The 18,267-nt window shown below is 37.5% G+C and overlaps 1 protein-coding gene across 3 annotated transcripts in view; it reads left to right on the plus strand.

The window, feature by feature from the left end:
* HMCN1 (hemicentin 1) overlaps positions 1-18,267 on the plus strand; it is a 539,309-nt gene that overhangs the window by 385,237 nt on the left and 135,805 nt on the right. For all 3 annotated transcript variants that reach the window (XM_061383493.1, XM_061383492.1, XM_061383494.1), the window contains exons 50-56: positions 1,756-1,929; positions 3,689-3,802; positions 4,853-4,998; positions 9,396-9,546; positions 10,573-10,767; positions 13,096-13,209; positions 17,510-17,697. In XM_061383493.1, coding sequence (XP_061239477.1) covers positions 1,756-1,929; positions 3,689-3,802; positions 4,853-4,998; positions 9,396-9,546; positions 10,573-10,767; positions 13,096-13,209; positions 17,510-17,697 — 1,082 coding nt within the window. The remainder of the gene's footprint in view (positions 1-1,755; positions 1,930-3,688; positions 3,803-4,852; positions 4,999-9,395; positions 9,547-10,572; positions 10,768-13,095; positions 13,210-17,509; positions 17,698-18,267) is intronic.

Here is an 18,267-nt window from a genome sequence, read left to right on the forward strand (position 1 = left end):
CAGTCGTGTCCGACTCTTTGCGACCCCATGAATCGCAGCATGCTAGGCCTCCCTGTCCATCACCAACTCCTGGAGTCCACTCAGACTCACATCCATCGAGTCAGTGATGCCATCCAGCCATCTCATCCTCTGTCGTCCCCTTCTCCTCCTGCCCTCAATCCCTCCCAGCATCAGAGTCTTTTCCAATGAGTCAACTCTTCGCATGAGGTGGCCAAAGTACTGGAGTTTCAGCTTCAGCATCAGTCCTTCCAAAGAAATCCCAGGGCTGATCTCCTTCAGAATGGACTGGTTGGATCTCCTTGCAGTCCAGGGGACTCTCAAGAGTCTTCTCCAACACCACAGAGCAGGCCCTCATTATTATTATTTTTTTTTACAAAATAATATTTCTGCATATTCTCAGAATTGGATTAACGTTTCAAACCTCATTCAAATTGTTTTTAATCACCAAGATAATAATTTTTTTAGACTTTTAGCAGTAATACTAGATGCCAGAACACATGGAACTATATCGAAATTTTGAGTGAATATAAATTAGAAATCTAGCATTCTATTCACACTAACTCAAACAAATAGAATCAAAATGTCATAAATTTTTTAACTAGGCAAAATTTCATAATTTTTCTAAAAAAATACATATTACACATACTATATATATGTGTGTGTGTATATATATACACACACACACACATATATACATATATGTGTATATATATATATGGGCTTCCCAAGTGACTCAGCAGTGAAAAGTCTGCCTGCCAATGCAGAAGATGTAAGAGACATGAGTTTAGTTCACTGGAGAAGGAAATGGCAACCCACTCCAGCATTCTTGCCTGGAAAATCTCATTGACAGGGGAATCTGGCGGGCTATAGTTCATGAGGTCACAAAAAGTCAGACATGACTGAGTGCGCGTACATGCTCACGAGCATACACACACACACACACACACACACACACATGTATATGAAAGCTTTTTTGAAAAATGCAAATCCCCAGGTATTGCTTTTTTTCCTCCAAAGCTCCAGATGTGTTTCTAATGAGCAACCATGTTTAAAAACAACAGGACTATATGACGATGTTCTACTTTTATCTAGTGTGTTTCACTTTTTCTATTTCACATTCAGTGCTCCTCTTTCATTTAGTTTGTTTTCCAATTTCTCTGTCTCTGTCTTTTTTTTCTTTTGATGTTCTTTCTCATGCCTTTACCAAGTGTAGTGGCAGATTCATGTTGATGTATGGCAAAACCAATACAATATTGTAAAGTAATTAGCCTCCAATTAAAATAAATAAATTTAAATGTAAAAAAATAATAAAAAAAGAAAAGCTTTCATTATCTTTTATGGAACAAGTGTACCTATCATTCTCTTGCTTCTAAACTGACCCTTTTGAGTCCAAACTCTGTATATTTTCTATATTCTCTGTATATTTCCTGCTTGCTCCTCATTGTTTACGCTACTCTGCTCCCAGTGTGCTCCACTTCCTACTACTCTCCTTTCTTTCATCTTCTAACCAGTACCAGTTCTTTGAGGCTGACTTTGAAATCTGCCCCTTGAGGTGATCCCTGATGAGAATCCTCTCACAGCCCCGCACCTTAGATTGGATTGGATACTCTGCATCCTCCATATATCCTGTACTGCTGTTTCCGTGGTTGTCCACACTGCAGTGTGTTAGGATTCCCTTTTATATGTCCTCTCCTCCTGCGCAGATAAAGAAGTTTCTGAGTCTGTTTCTTGGATTAAATTTTAAATCTTTTTCAGTATCTCCTATAATTGCTGGTGTTGATGGCGATGGCAGCCCTGAAGACATCACTGTTATCCTTAACAGCCCCACATCTTTGGTCTGCGAAGCTTATTCATATCCTCCAGCCACCATCACCTGGTTTAAGAATGGAACTCCTTTAGAATCCAACCAAAATATCCGTATTCTTCCAGGTAACTAGCTTACTTCAGATACCTAAGATGCGTTTGTGCCACCTACTTGTATAAAAAACAGAATCATTGCTATTTTTATATAAACACTTACATTGTTCGTGGTGTTGTACTATTGCTATCTAATTTTTAATTTTATCTCTAAATCTTGTAATCTAGGGTAGTAAAATTTCTTTTTGAAAGACCAATAAAGTAAATAAAAGGCAAATAAATAAATTCTACAGTGTGATTAATTGCTTAAGTATAATGTGGAATACCAAAAAGTGTAGAAATTCACTTCTTGTTGAATTGAACCTTGAAGGTTAGTATTTAGATTGACAGAGTTTGTTATTCCTCATTAATACTTGGAAATATGTATGTATGAAAACAGAAAGCATTTAAAAGTATGATCACTAACTTTAAGAAATTTGTAGGGATGATACATGTGGAAGGAAGTTCATTAACAATAGAAATCCATGGATAATCATGGGTTGTGAATAGTCATGTTGTGTAGTTGCCAAGTCATATCTGACTCTTTGCAACCTCGTGGACTATAGCCCACCAAGCTTCTCTGTCCATGGGGACTTCCTAAGTAAGAATACTGGAGTGGGCTTCCGTTTCCTTCTCCAGGGAATCTTCCCGTCCCAGGGATTGAACCTACATCTCTTGCATTGGCAGGCATTTACAGGATAATTTTTTATCAGTACTCATAGAGCATAATAAATGAGGTAGTGACAAGTTTTATAATAATGAAAAAAGGAATGGCCACCATAGGCTGAAGTGGTCATGAAATGGTTTGTCATAGCCAGAACTTGAAACAAACCTTCGAGAAAGTTATAGAACTTTGTTGGTTGGAAATGAGTTAGGGGAGATTTCAGATCCATCAGAATGACGAGTGTGGGAAAAGTACAAGGTAATAATGCCCTGTCTACATGCAGGCAATAATAAACATACTCCTTACCTCCCTCCTGAGTAGACTGTGTTCACAGGTATATATGTCAGGGAGGAGGGCAGGCAGGACATAGATCAGAAAGGTACGTTGGAGTCTTGTTTTGAATGCCTAGATTTAAGAGTTTTGACTTTGTACTTTAGTCAATTGAAAATCATTGAAAAATTTTAGGAAGAAAAATTATAATGAAAAACTGTGTTTAGGGACTTCCCTACTGGTCCAGTTGCTGACTCCTCAGTCCCGATGCAGGAGGCCCAGGTTCGATTCCTCCTTAGGGAACTAGATCCCACATGCTGCAACTTAGAGTTCACATGCAGCAAGTAAGAGCCAGCACAGCAAACAAATAAAAAAATTTAAATAAGCTGTTTTAGCAAAATCAGTCTTTACTGATAGGCCAGGTAGATGAGAGAAAGAAGATAACTAAAGCAGAAGACCTGTTTATAAAGACATGTGTACACCCCATGGCTGATTCATGTTGATGTATGGCAAAAACCACCACAATATTGTAAAGTAGTTAGCCTCCAATTAAAATAAATCAATTAATTTTAAAAATGCTAAAAAAAAATAAAAACCTTAGTTACAGTGTGTGCAAAGAGGCAGGGGAGGGTCAGAATGAGCATGAAGCATCATTAGCACAGCAGAGCACTGAGGACTTACCAATCTATGTTGTATTTTGTCCATCTGTATTGTAGTTTTTTTTGTCTATTGTAGAATCAGCATAGAGAAGAATAAATAGGTTAATAGTAAGACTTACCACAAGTAAAACTTGTGGTTTGTGCAAACCCCACTGCCAGTGTGACTTCAGAGATTCTTTGGTGTTCTGTTGCTTTTCAGGAGGCAGGACTCTGCAGATCCTAAATGCACAGGAGGACGATGCTGGGAGATACGCTTGTGTAGCCACTAATGAGGCAGGGGAGATGATAAAGCATTATGAAGTGAAGGTCTACAGTAAGTTCTGAAAGAACACTATGTTCCAAGTTTTCTCCAGGTTTTCTAACTTTTTCAATTCTGTTTTTCATTCTGGGTTCATAATTATATTCATCATTAAAGTTGATCGCTTATGCAACTCTCTTCATTAAGATGGAAGTTGAATTAAACATTGTGCCCATGACCTCAATTTCTTCAAGATGTGAAAAGCCCACTGAATCGGCTCACTGACATTTTGGAGAACTTGTCAGTAGCACTTTCTTAAGTTCCTCTATTTTTTTTCTTGTGAATTACCCTCTTCTGAATTTTGCTGTGTAGAAGTACTTTCATGCTCAAAACTGTTCCTTAAATATACATGCTCTATTCAGCAGCCTCAGATGAGTTTGTCAGTGACTTTGGGCTGATCCACTGTACACTGATTTATTTTTAAAAAAAAAAGAATAGTACCGTTAATAAGGAGTACAATTGATTTTTTTTTTTAAAAGGAAAAGCATCTTTTTAATTATCTTTTGTTCATTGAATAATTCCCCTTAGGAACTAATAAAATGCATTTTATGGGTTATACTCAGGCTGTGTTTGGGGACCCAGAACAAACTAAACTAACTGTTCTGTGAAGCATGTAACCTCACTGGCAGTATTATAGTGATGAGGGGAGAAAGAAAACTTTCTCCACATTCTCTGTCTGAACACTGCCGTTTCATAAAATGCTCAGTTGGGTCCTTGATGAAAGGAGAGCATAGCAAGTGCCTAAGTGATTTCCTTGTTTTCTTAAGTGGTTCTCGTTGTGATTTCCATGGCATTCCATTTTAAGAACTAATGTTGGGACCTCCCTGTCAGTCCAGTGGTTAAGACTCCACGCTTCCACTGCAGAGGGCACAGGTTCAACCCCTGGCCAGGGAACTAAGATCCCACAGGCTATGTGGCATGACCAAAATAAAATAAGATTCAGTTCAGTTCAGTTCAGAGATTGTGCTAATGGTTGCACAACATTATAAAAATAATTAAAATAGAAAAAAACTCTGAAAAGTTAAAGAACTAATGTTTAATATTTTAATATTTGTGTTTATGCAGTTCCACCCATAATCAATAAAGGGGACCTCCTGGGGCCAGGTCTTTCCCCTAGAGAAGTGAAGATCAAAGTAAACAACACACTGACCTTGGAGTGTGAAGCCTATGCAATTCCTTCTGCATCTCTCAGCTGGTACAAGGATGGACAGGCCAGTCAAGTTTTTTTCTTTTGTTGATGGTTTTTTATAGACTAAAATGGTCAATTAAATTAAAAAAACAAAACACCCAGACACAGGTAACTCAGAGAATCAATGTGACCTTAAAATTAGAACAATCCCACGCTCCTAGAGTATAAAATTGCAAAAACACACACAAAAATTGAACCATATTCAACAATTTTAATATTAATTTCATCACTAAAAAGTTTGAAGGACCGTTTTAACGTACACTAGCAGTTGTCTTTGAAAATCCAGCCACCTTCCCACTGGTGAATGATTTTTGTGCTCTGTGGTTTTTCAAACTGTGGAGAAGAAACACAAAAACAGTGCCGAGTCAGATTAGAATGATCGGTATAACACAGGTACTAAGCTGAAACTCCAGTACTTTGGCCACCTCATGCGACGAGTTGACTCATTGGAAAAGACTCTGATGCTGGGAGGGAATGGGGGCAAGTGGAGAAGGGGACGACAGAGGATGAGATGGCTGGATGGCATCAGTGACTCGATGGACGTGAGTCTGAGTGAACTCCGGGAGTTGGTGATGGACAGGGAGGTCTGGCATGCTGCGATTCATGGGGTCGCAAAGAGTCGGACACGACTGAGCAACTGAACTGAACTGAACTGAAGTTTATTCAGAACTTTCTCTAAACACTTTTAACTCGTTTTCAAAAGGGTAATATTGCTAACATTTCAAGATGAAGGAAAAAAGCTAAATATGATAAAGTGCCCAATACAGGTAACTGGGGCCATGGAAAGACACATCCTTCAATTATGTAATCTGACTTTCAGACGACGCACTATTTCTCATTCAACTTACTTACTTCTATGCATTTTAAAAACATGTGCTAGTGTTTTTAAGACCAAAATAGGGTGTTTTTTTTAGTTGCTGTTAACACTCTACTTAATACAGATGTGACATAGCTAAGCTGATGTTTGTCCTGTTTTACACATAATCAACCAAATAGTGAGTCAAATTCCAATTGTAGATGTTCAGGTCAGAGTCATAATTTAAGATGCAGAAAGATATAGATTTATTTTTTCATATCACAGATGGATTTTGCAATCCTGGTGGCCAGAAAAAAAATCATCTCTTATAAAATAAGCAAATTTCATCTGGAAGCCATTGCAAAAGGAAAAAATATGGAACTCCCACCAAGTTCTGTTTACAGTTTCTTTTCTGACTACAAACACACTTTATGAACAGTATCAATTCTATATGAGTTTGCTTGGAATCAAATAATTCCTTTCTCTTTTGAAATGTTATTATTTTATTTTTAATTTTACCTCAAACCTTTTCATTCCTTGCATTTTATACACATGCACACATATACATATATACACATAAAAATTTGACAAAATCTCACATTTTACTAGGAATAGGGAAGTTTTTCTTAAGTTTCTTAATGAACAGTTAAACTGGTTTCACATCCAGACTGAAATTGATCCTATTATGATGCTTTAGTTAAACTGCTAAATTTTTCAGGATTTGCAATTGGTCCCCTAAAATGTGTACAAAAAATACTGGTTTTGGTTTATCTTCCATATCATTCCTTCTGCTAGTTTATGTGTCAGATAAGCAACACTGCTTGAAGAAAACAGTGTTTTTGAGAAAAGCCACCAACAATATCAGCAGCATTAACCACTATAAGTTTTGATAGAATCTATGTATTTGTTTATTCATGCTCTGAAGTTTTTCTTTGACATGGAAAGTTTAAATTATACTATTTTTATATGTGATGTTAATAATGGTTCATTGCATCCCAAATTATTTATTGAGCATATAGTATTTGCCAAACACTATTTCAGATCCAGGTGATACCACTATGAAGGAAAGGAGACAAAAAAAATTCTTTGCTTTTGTAGAGTTTAGGGGGTGGGGAGGAAACTAAACAAAAAGTAAGCACACAGTGCTTAAGGGTGAATTTTACAGAGAAAATTCAGAAAGAATAGGAAGTATGAGGAGTATGATCTCCTATTTATCTAGGGAAGACCTCACTGAGAAGGTGATATTTAAGCTGAACTCAAAGAAACTGAAGGAAGCAGACATAAGATATCTGAGAGGAAAATATTCTAGAGAGACTGGCAAGGGACAGAGGGCCTGAGGCATTTGGCTGCAGTGCAGCGATCAATGGAGACACAAAGGAAGGTGAGAGCAAAAGATTAACGGAGGGTCAGATCATACTAAGAGCTAAGGTGGCACAGTGGTAAAGAATCTGCCTGGGGAGCGGGGTTCAGGATTGGGAACACGTGTACACCCGTGGCGGATTCATGTTGATGTATGGCAAACCCAGTACAATATTGTAAAGTAATTAGCCTCTAATTAAAATAAATAGATTTAAATTAAAAAAAAAGAAGAGGAATCTGCCTGTCCGTGCAGGAGATGCAGGTTCAGGCCCTGGGTTGGGAAGATCCCTTGGAGAAGGAAATTGCAGCCCAACTCCGGAATTATTGCCTGGAGAATCCCATGGACAGAGGAGCCTGACGGGCTACAGTCCACGGGGTCACAAAGAGGCAGACAGGACTGAGCGACAGCACACAGGCGCAGATTATAATGCTTACAGATCTGTGGGCCTTATACTGATGGAAAGCCTCTGGAGATTTTTGAACACAGGAGTGAAATGAACTGACTTAAAAGATTTTTAAAAGATTGCACTGGCTTCTTTACTGGTTGAAGAAAGAGGAAGTCCAGAAATGAATCTATTGCCATTGTCCAAGAGATAGAAGTTGGTTGCTTGGATGAAGGTGATAGAAGGATGTGAGGGAAAGAGATAAGTCACAAGCCTTGCATGAGATCTATGGGAGAGTGAGATTAGGTGGAAAGAGAAGAGGTCCGAGGATTTAAGCCCGGGGGAGCTCCTCCATGTAGAGGTTGTGTGGCAGGGAGTGAAGTGTCCCAAAAGATAAGGAAATAGAGTTGTCAAAATTAAGACAAGTTAAACTGTGTTAAATACCCCTGATCAAGTAAAATAAAGCCTGAGAAACTGACCAGTAAATTGAGCCACATAGATGTCACTGATGACCTTGACAATATCGTTTCAGTCAAGTAGAAATGATAAAAGTCTTATTGCAGGATTCAAGAAGAGATGGAGAGAAATGGAGACAGAAAATGTAGAAAACTTTTTAAAGTCGCTGGCTATAAAAGAGAATAGAAAAATATGGAGTTAGGCTGCAGTCTAATGAAGTGTTTTTAATGCGGAAATTATACTGTTGTATGCTGACTGAAATCATGCAGTGGGCACAAAGCAACTGATGATGACGCACGTGAGAGAGGACAGTTACTGGCGTAGACCCAGGGATGTAGAGAATGGACAGAGACTGGTATCAATCAAGGTTAGGGTTTTGCTAGGCAAATAAAATAAAGGGAGAAGGTGAAAGGAGTTGATTTTTTTTTAATGCAAGTTTATGCAAGGAGTGATTGCCATAATAGACCTTCTCTGAATCAGGAGGAGAGTGAGTGATTGTGAAAAGATTGCAAGTTCAGTGAATTTTGGGTCCTCCTGTGGCAACAAAAAATTATGGGAGTTGGGATGCTATAGCAAATGAGTTAGAAAGTTAAGAGGTGGTGGTCAGAAGGTGAGAACTTGAAACTGAGATTATGAAGAGGTGTGATTATTGATAATTATCAAGTTCTAGGTATAACTCTCCTATTGAGTGACTGAGAGAGGGTTGGGACCAAAAAAATTAAAAAGATTCAAGGAGCTGAGAGCACAAAGCATTGGATGGCTGTCTATGTGGGCTTTGAAACCACCAAGAATTATGAGAAAAATCATTGGAAGGAGTAACAGTGAGCCAAGAACTAAAATTTTCAAGAAATAAGAGGGAATTTAGTATATACAGAATGTTTAAAAGATGAGAAATGTCCTATTAAATGTAGCTAATGTTATCAGTAAACCCTCATAATATAAATATCTCAAGGTTAAATTTTTTCATTTATTAAGTAAAGATGTTTCTGAATGAGCAATAGTGATTTTTAAATCTAATCAGGCTATGCTAATGTCTTCAATCTTTCTTTAAAAAACTCTAGATTTGCTATAAAATAATAAGAGATGCTTCACTACAGTGTGGGATCAGCTGAAGTCATTTTTTTTTTCCAACATAGATATGATACCTTAAGAACATTTTTCATCATAAGTAGTTTATAAATGCACCACCCAGAAATACCTAGCACAGATATATACTACATGAACTACAATTTTCAATAAATAAAGACATGATTGCTCAAAAATAATCAGCTTATTCAAAGTAAATTAAGTTATTGTTGTCTTGGGTATTTCTATTTGACCTACATTTTAATTTTTGTTAAAGAATCATAAAAACTCTCAACTGCATGGCCCCCTAGAGGATTTATTGGAGTACTTAATGATAACATTATTATAATTGAATTACAGCCCCTTAAATCAGATGATCATGTTACCATTGCTGCGGGTGGACACACACTTCAAATCAAGGAGGCTCAAATATCGGACACTGGACGATACACGTGTGTGGCATCTAATGTTGCAGGTGAAGATGAGCTGGATTTTGATGTGAATATACAAGGTAATACTAATATGCTTAGTAAATGTAATTTCATTTGTATGATTTGGCAAAGCAATGACAAAGAGATTTGCCTTGGTTTGCTTTAGTATTTTTTTTTCTGTTGATAATAATATAAATTCATTATTGAAAACTTAGTCTCAAAAAAATAACAAAGCAGAAAATAATCCTGTCATTCAGGGTTACTTCTGTTATTTTTGTGTGTTTCCTTTTGATATATTTTTGTAAATCTGTATGTTATTTATAAATTGGAATCACCCAATACATACTTCTCTGTTACATTAGCTTTCCCCTAACGTTATATTGTAAAGTTTATCAGAATGCCAGAGTAACAGTATATCAGATTTTAAAGTAGTAAGACTTGGAATCTGATGACTTAGGCTCCTTCAAGCTTTGTGACTTGGTGGGTTACCTACATATTTTAAGCCCCTTTTTCTTCACTTTTAAAATTAACGCCTTGTAGAACTGTGAATACTAAATAAGATAAATTATTTTCTTAGTTCATGGTTCTCACCCAGAAAACTTTGAGAATGTCTCTTTATTTTTGTTAATACACTTTTTAATCTTGGCTACATAACTTCTTTGGCTTTCTTAATAAGACAAATCATTGGGAAATGCTCTATTGAGCTAATATTTTTTAATGGTTTCTTGAAATTAGTTTTCCCTGCTATGATCATATTCTTTAGCCATGTTTATTATATTAAGAGTAGGTCCTTCCTAAGAGCAGGACAATCTATCTTCTAAGTGCTAGATCCTTTGAACAGGAATGGCAAGCAGAACATGAACACAACATTCTGAGCTCCATACTCTTGCTTTTTCACTGGAGAACCGGCTCTGACTTTGGTCTGCTACTTTTTATTTTAGCTATGGGCCGAGTTGGTAGGTGTATAAGTACTTGAAAATATTTTCACATTGTCTAATTTATTACATGTACAAATCGCTCTTGTGAAAATACGAGCCAAGCTCTTTCTTTAATGGATTGACACTGTCATTTCCATGAGTCCAAAATTTCATGTCTTTCCTCCGTAGTTCCTCCAAGTTTCCAGAAGCTCTGGGAAATAGGAAACAGGGTGGATACTGGCAGGAGAGGTGAAGCCAAGGACGTGATCATCAACAATCCCATCTCTCTCTATTGTGAGACTAACGCTGCTCCCGCGCCTACACTGACGTGGTATAAAGATGGCCACCCTCTCACCTCAAGTGAGAGAGTACTGATTTTGCCAGGTAAACACTGCTAGGAAGAGGGTGAAAATCTGAATCTCTGTCAGATGTACTTTTCATTTATTGAAGTGAAGTGAAAGTCACTCAGTCGTGTCCGACTCTTTGTGACCCCATGGACTATACAGTCCATAGAATTCTCCAGGCCAGAATACTGGAGTGGGGAGCCTTGCCCTTCTCCATAAGACCAGTCGAATTGATTGATTTTATGGCCACTGGTATCTATGTACCTTCAAGCTAGGAGAGTCTAGGCTGAAAATTTGACGTAGGATAGAACACCTTTAATTTTCAGATATACTATGGAATCATTCTATCAAGTTAAAGTCTTTAGCTCCAAGTGCCTCCATTTTTCTATATAGTGTGATGAAATAATCAGCTCTGTTTCTGTACATTATTAATGATAAATTCTAAAGTATATTTGCAAATAGTTACTACTCAGTTATTAAATGCATTTCTCATAAATCAATCATAAAGATTATTAGTTTCAGATATTTCAGTTATTACATGGTTTATGATGGAAAAAGAGATGTTTAAATTGTGGAATAATAATATTTTCAAGGCTTCTATTTACTTTTAGCAAACATTCAAATAGGCTTGTCAAAATTTATCAAACTATACATTTAAAGTCCAGTGCCCTCCATTGTATGTAAACTTTATCTCAAATAAAAGAATCTTGGAGTAAAAAAAAGAGACTAAATAGAAATGATGACCAGATATACTATGTGATCCTATATTGGATCTGAGCTTAGGAAAAAAATAGATATAAAAGATAGTATAATAATAATGAAATTTGAATATAGACTCTGGTTCAATAGTAGTTTTTTTCTTGATTCTACATATTGATCATTATACTATGATTCAGTTCAGTTCAATCGCTCAGTCGTATCCGACTCTTTGCGACCCCATGAACCACAGCACGCCAGGCCTCCCTGTCCATCCACCAACTCCCAGAGTCCACCCAAACCCATGTCCATCGAGTCAGTGATGCCATCCAACTATCTCATCTTCTGTCGTCCCCTTCTCCTCCTGCCCTCAATCTTTCCCAGCATCAGGGGCTTTTCAATGAGTCAGCTCTTTGCATCAGATGGCCAAAGTATGGGAGTTTCAGCTTCAACAACAGTCCTTCCAATGAACACACAGGACTGTTCTCCTTTAGGATGGACTGGGTGGATCTCCTTGCAGTCCAAGGGACTTTCAAAAGTCTTCTCCAACACCACAGTTCACAAACATCAATTCTTTGTCACTCAGCTTTCTTCACAGTCCAACTCTCACATCCATACATGACCCCTGGAAAAACCATAGCCTTGACTAGATGGACCTTTGTTGGCAAAGTAATGTCTCTTCTTTTTAATATGCTGTCTAGGTTGGTCATAACTTTCTTTCCAAGGAGTAAGCGTCTTTTAGTTTCATGGGTGCAATCACCATCTGCACTATTTTGGAGCCCATAAAAATAAAATCAGCCACTGTTTCCACTGTTTCCCCATCTATTTGCCATGAAGTGATGGGCCTGGATGCTATCATTATATAGGGATTATCCTTGTTTTATGAAATACAGATTTGTGAGTATTTAGGGGTAAAGGGGAAACATGTTAACAATTTGCTCTCAAATTTTATATATATATATGTAATCTTTTTCTAAATCATTTGAGAGTATTATATATTTATATATATATAAATAAAACTTAATATGTACATATATATGACAGAACTCAAACTAATGTATTGAAATATAAATACTTGATAAATATAGATAAAATTTTATATAAATATTGTGACTTTTCTCTGTTTGAAATTACACCATCATGAAAAGTTTGAAAATATATTATTCTTTGAAAATCATATGTATAATGGTATACTTTATACCTTTTATATCCTTGGCTATTATTTGCTCAAATCAGTCCTTGTCTCCAACAGTGTAAACTTCTTTTGTTGTTGTTGTTTGTTATCCTTTAGTCAGTATGTCATGTCTGACTCTTGGTGACCTGCTGGGCTCCTCTCACATGTGTTTAGAATTTTATGTAAAAGCAAGAAGTCACCACATAACAGCATTCCACATGGAACAAGAGCAGGGCATAGAGCAACATTCCTCCCTTGAGGAAAATCTACGCAAGCTCTTTAGTTCTCAGGAGGTCTCATTTATATGCTGGGTCACTTTTCAGTAATGCACTGTTTGGTATAAATGTGGTATGTGGGGTTAACACTGGAACACTGGATGAAGAGCCTTAAAAGAAAATGTAAGGAAGTCATTAGACCTGAAAAGTTATATCTCTGTTTATGACCACTTTCACTCTAAGATTTAGAGAAGTAAACATATGTATTGGGATCTGTTTTCAGGAGGGCGAGTGTTACAAATTCCTCGGGCTAAAGTAGAAGATGCTGGGAGATACATGTGTGTGGCTGTGAACGAGGCTGGAGAAGATTCCCTTCAGTATGACGTTCGTGTACTCTGTGAGTTTGTTTGTTTCTTTTTTGTTTATGATGCATTCTTTCACTCAAAAGTCTTTTGAGGGACTAATGTTTGCATGATGTCACACTCAGCATTTTAGAGACATAATCAGAAACTGATAATTCTCCCAGGGAATTGTCGTATACAAATTGAGAGCACCTTAGTTAGTACGCCTGAACTATCAAATAAGAAACTGGCTTAAATTTTTAAAAAGAGAGAGAGAGAGAATCACTGATCCATGAACCTGAAAACTCCCAGGCAGCAATCATGTCTAACTTCTGTGACTCAGAAGAGATCCACTGAACTTTATCTTGGCTTGCTTTTCTTTCCCAGTATTTACAACTGAAATCCTAAAATTGGATCTCCGTGGCTTTAATTGGCCAAACATGAGTCACATATCCATATCTGAACCAATTACAGAGGCCAAGAGGCCTCACTGCTAAAGCATAATTTATATGTCCACCCTTGGAACACAGACATGTTATGAATGCATGGACTGAGAGTAGAAGTATTTATTGTACCTTTAAGGGAAAAGAGAGGGGATGGTAGTAGAAGCAGGAAAAAAGTAGATGTTTTCATTAGAAGGAGATAAGCTAGAGAAGTAGCAGTGGGAATGTATAGGAATCAGTTGGTATGAAAGTTTTTATAGAGGAAGTGATTAGGTTATATGAAGCGGTAGGCACTTATCCAAGAGTATAAGATGAAACAGATTTTTGTCCTGTGTGATTGAGAAAATTATAGAAAGAGTAATAAAAATAGAAGATTTAGGGAAACAACATGACTTGAGAAGAATGAAATCAGTGTTGTTTTGGATATGTCGAATTTAGCATGGTACCAAGATACTCAGGAAGATGTTGAAAGAGACATTGGAAATATGGAACTACAACACAGGAGGGAGATTTGAACTAAGAATATAGGTTTGAAAGTTGTACACAAACAAGTGATATTCAGAGGCATGAGATTTTTCAACAGAAAGTGTTATAGATAGAGTAGAAGATCAAGAAGATCATTGTAGCATCATTTACAAGTAGGAGACAAGACAAAGAAAGTAAATTAGAGGAGGAACAATCTGAGGAGTTTATGTAACCTATGAAATCATAGAGTCCAAGGCATAGAAAATTTTATCAAGAAGTGGGTTTAGTATGGAATGCTAAAGCAAATTTCAGTTCAGTTCAGTTGCTCAGTCATGTCTGACTCTGCGACCCCATGGACTGCAGCACGCCAGGCTTCCCTGTCCATCACCCACTCCCGGAGATGTACAAACTCATGTCCATCAAGTCAGTGATACCATTCAACCATCTCATCCTCTGTCATCCCCTTCTCCTCCTGCCTTCAATCTTTCCCAGCATCAGGGTCTTTCCCAATGAGTCAGTTCTTTGCATCAGGTGACCAGAGTATTGGAGATTCAGCTTCAGCATCAGTCCTTCCAATGAGTATTCAGGACTGATTTCCTTTACAATGGATTGGTTTGAACTCCTTGCATTCCAAGGGACTCTCAAGAGTCTTCTCCAACACCACAGTTGCAAAGCATCAATTCTAAGGTGCTCAGCTTTCTTTATAGTCCAACTCTCACATTCATACATGACCACAGGATAAACCATAGCTTTGACTAGACGGACCTTTGTCAGCAAAGTAATATCTCTGCTTTTTAATATGCTGTCTAGGTTGGTCATAACTTTTCTTTCAAGGAGTAGGTGTCTTTTTATTTAATGGCTACAGTCACCATCTGGAGTGATTTTGGAGCCCAAGAAAAGAAAATCTGTCACTCTTTCCCCATCTGTTTGCCATGAAGTGATGGGACCGAATGCCAACGTTCAGTTTTCTGAACATTGAGTTTTAAGCCAGCTTTTTCACTCTCCTCTTTCACTTTCACCAAGAGGCTCTTTATTCCTTCTTCGCTTTCTGCCACAAGAGTGATGTCCCCTATGTATCTTAGGTTATTATTTCTCTCAGCAATCTTGATTCCAGCTTGTGCTTCATCCAGCCCAGCATTTCACACGATCTACTCTGCATATAAGTTAAATAAACAGAGTGACAGTATACAGCCTTGACGTACTCCTTTCCCAATTTGGAAACAGTTCATTGTTCCATGTAGGGCTCTAACTGTTGCTTCTTGATCTGCATACAGATTTCTCAAGAGGTGGTCTGGTATTCCCATCTGTTTAAGAATTTTCCATAGTTTGTTGTGATCCATACAGTCAAAGGCTTTGGTGCAGTCAGTAAAGCAGAAATAGATGTTTTTTCTGGAACTGTCTTGTTTTTTCAGTGATCCAATGGATGTTGGCAATTTGATCTCTGGCTCTTCTGCCTCTTCTAAATCCAGCTTGAACAACTGGAAGTTCTTGGTTCATATACTGTTGAATCCTAGCTTGGAGAATTTTGAGCATTACTTTGCTAGCATGTGAGTTGAGTTCAATTGTGAGGTAGTTTGAACTTTCTTTGGCATTGCCTTTCTTTGTGATTGGAATGAAAACTGACCTTTTCCAGTCCTGTGGCCATTGCTGAGTTTTCCAAATTTGCTGGCATATTGAGTGCAGCACTTTCACAGAATCATCTTTTAAGGTTTGAAATAGCTCAGCTGGAATTCCCAGGAGCTCACTGTGGCTCAGATCATGAACTCCTTATTGAAAAATTTGGACTTAAATTGAAGAAAGTAGGGAAAACCACTACACCTTTGATACAGGTATGACCTAAATCAAATCCCTTACACTTATACAGTGGAAGTGACAAATAGATTCAAGGGATTAGATCTGATAGACAGAGTGCCTGAAGAACTATGGATGGAGGTTTGTGACATTGTACAGGAAGCAGGGATCAAGACCATCCCCAATAAAAAGACATACAAAATGCAAAATGGTTGTCTGAGGAGGCCTTACAAATAGCTGAGAAAAGACGAGAACCTGAAGGCAAAGGAAAAGAGATATATACCCATTTGAATGCAGAGTTCCAAATAATAGCAAGTAGAGATAAGAAAGCCTTCCTAAGTGATCAGTGCAGAGAGATAGAGGAAAACAATAGAATGGGAAAGACTAGAGATCTCTTCCAGAAAATTAGAGATACCAAGGGAAATTTTCATGCAAAGATGGGCACAATTAAGCACAGAAATGATATGGACCTAACAGAAGCAGAAAATATTAAGAAGAGGTGGCAAGAATACACAGAAAAACTGTATAAAAAAGATCTTCATGACCCAGATAACCATGATGTTGTGATCACTCCCCTAGAGCCAGACATCCTGGAGTACAAAGTCAAGTGGGCTTTAGGAAGCATCACTATGAACAAAGCAAATTTAAGGAAATGAAAACTAAAAAAGGTCATTTGGCTTTGAAACTAAAAAATCATTGGTGAAATTCAAAAGATCAATTTTTTTTTTTTAGTATGGTGTGGTACTCAACCACAGAACAGAAGGATATATACTGAGCAAATAATCAGATAGAAAAGGAAACAAATATAGACTACACTTAGGAGATTTTGAAAAGGCAGGAAGACATGAAATTGAGTTGTAGGATAACAGCTTGTTTGAAATAATATCTTTCAGAGAGTTTTGAACTTGCTTATAGTTGAAGGAAAATGCTCCAACAGACAGGGACAGGTTAAAGTTTCTCGTGTGTGTGCAGATGGGAGGAAGGGACAAGATTGATGGAGCAAGTCTTAGAATAGGTGAAAAATGCAGTCAGGAAACCAAGAGGGGTCAACTAGGGTTCACTACCTTCCATGGTAGTGAACTGCCATCCCTTGAGATGGTGAGAAGGGATATGTGGGAACACATGTCAAATGTATTTAGTCCTTTCCTTAAGTATGAGAATAAGAGAAACAGTGGTTGGGTGGTATTTTGGGCCCATGGGAAACAGAGAACATTAGACATTTCCACCATGGGGAGGGGTGTGATAGACAGTCAAACATTGAAGTTGGAGCTACTTGGCTTCATCATTGCTTTCTGCACCCACCCTCATCAACCTGGGATCAGAGATTAAAAAAAAAAAAAGAAAATTATAATGTGACCTAAGGGTGGGGAGGGAAGTCTGTGAGGGTGGTGCGGAAAGTTAATAATCAGTGTTAACCTAAATGGGAAGCAAACTTTGGAAGTCCAGGATAGGTGGGGAAGAAAAAAATAAACCCAAATTCACATAATTTTTATCAGCACCCTAATTTATTAATGTAAAATGTTACATCAGGATCATAGATTCTTCTTCAACTTTTGCTTCTTTCTTATCCCAAACTTTTAAAAATTGTCATAAAGTTAGAATAATTTAGAAAGGACTTTGCTTCCTGTCTTTTCTCTTTGTTTCAATCACTTATTAGTGCCACCAGTTATCAAGGGAGCAAATGGTGATCTCCCTGAAGAGGTCACCGTGCTGGTGAACAAGAGTGTGCTGATGGAGTGTTCATCCAGTGGCAGTCCCACACCACGGAGTTCCTGGCAAAAAGATGGGCAGCCCTTGCTAGAAGATGAGCGTCATAAATTTCTATCTAGTGGGAGAATTCTTCAGGTAACAGTAAACAATCTAATTTTAAAATAGCTATTTGACTTTGTATTTTATAATCACTGACTTTTTGCTTTTAAAAATAATTTGTACTGGTTTATAAATATTTGTGGACTTCCCTGGTAGCTCAGCTGGTAAAGAATCTGCCTGCAATGCAGGAGACCCCGGTTCGATTCCTGGGTCAGGAAGATCCCCTGGAGAAGGGATAGGCTACCCACTCCAGTATTCTTGCCTGGAGAATCCCATGGACAGAGGAGCCTGGTGGGCTTCAGTCCCCATTTATGAAAAAAACACATCATAAAAAGCATATAAAATACAATTATTCTTCCTCATTCTTTTCTCATTGTCACTGGTGACGACTGTTAACAGTTTTATGTGAATATTTCCAGAATTCATCTGTACATTCAACACACATACACCTAAATTTACTGTAATATGGCCTCTGTGTTAAAAATAAAATTATAAGTGAATTATTATAATCTTTTTATTGTATATTTCTGTTGATAATATTCTAGATGGTATAAAGTTCTGTGTAGATTAAAATTTGTCCTCTGTTGGCAAAGAGTTGATAATAAT

This window comes from Bos javanicus, chromosome 16 (assembly GCF_032452875.1).
Source record: "Bos javanicus breed banteng chromosome 16, ARS-OSU_banteng_1.0, whole genome shotgun sequence".
NCBI lineage: Eukaryota > Metazoa > Chordata > Mammalia > Artiodactyla > Bovidae > Bos > Bos javanicus.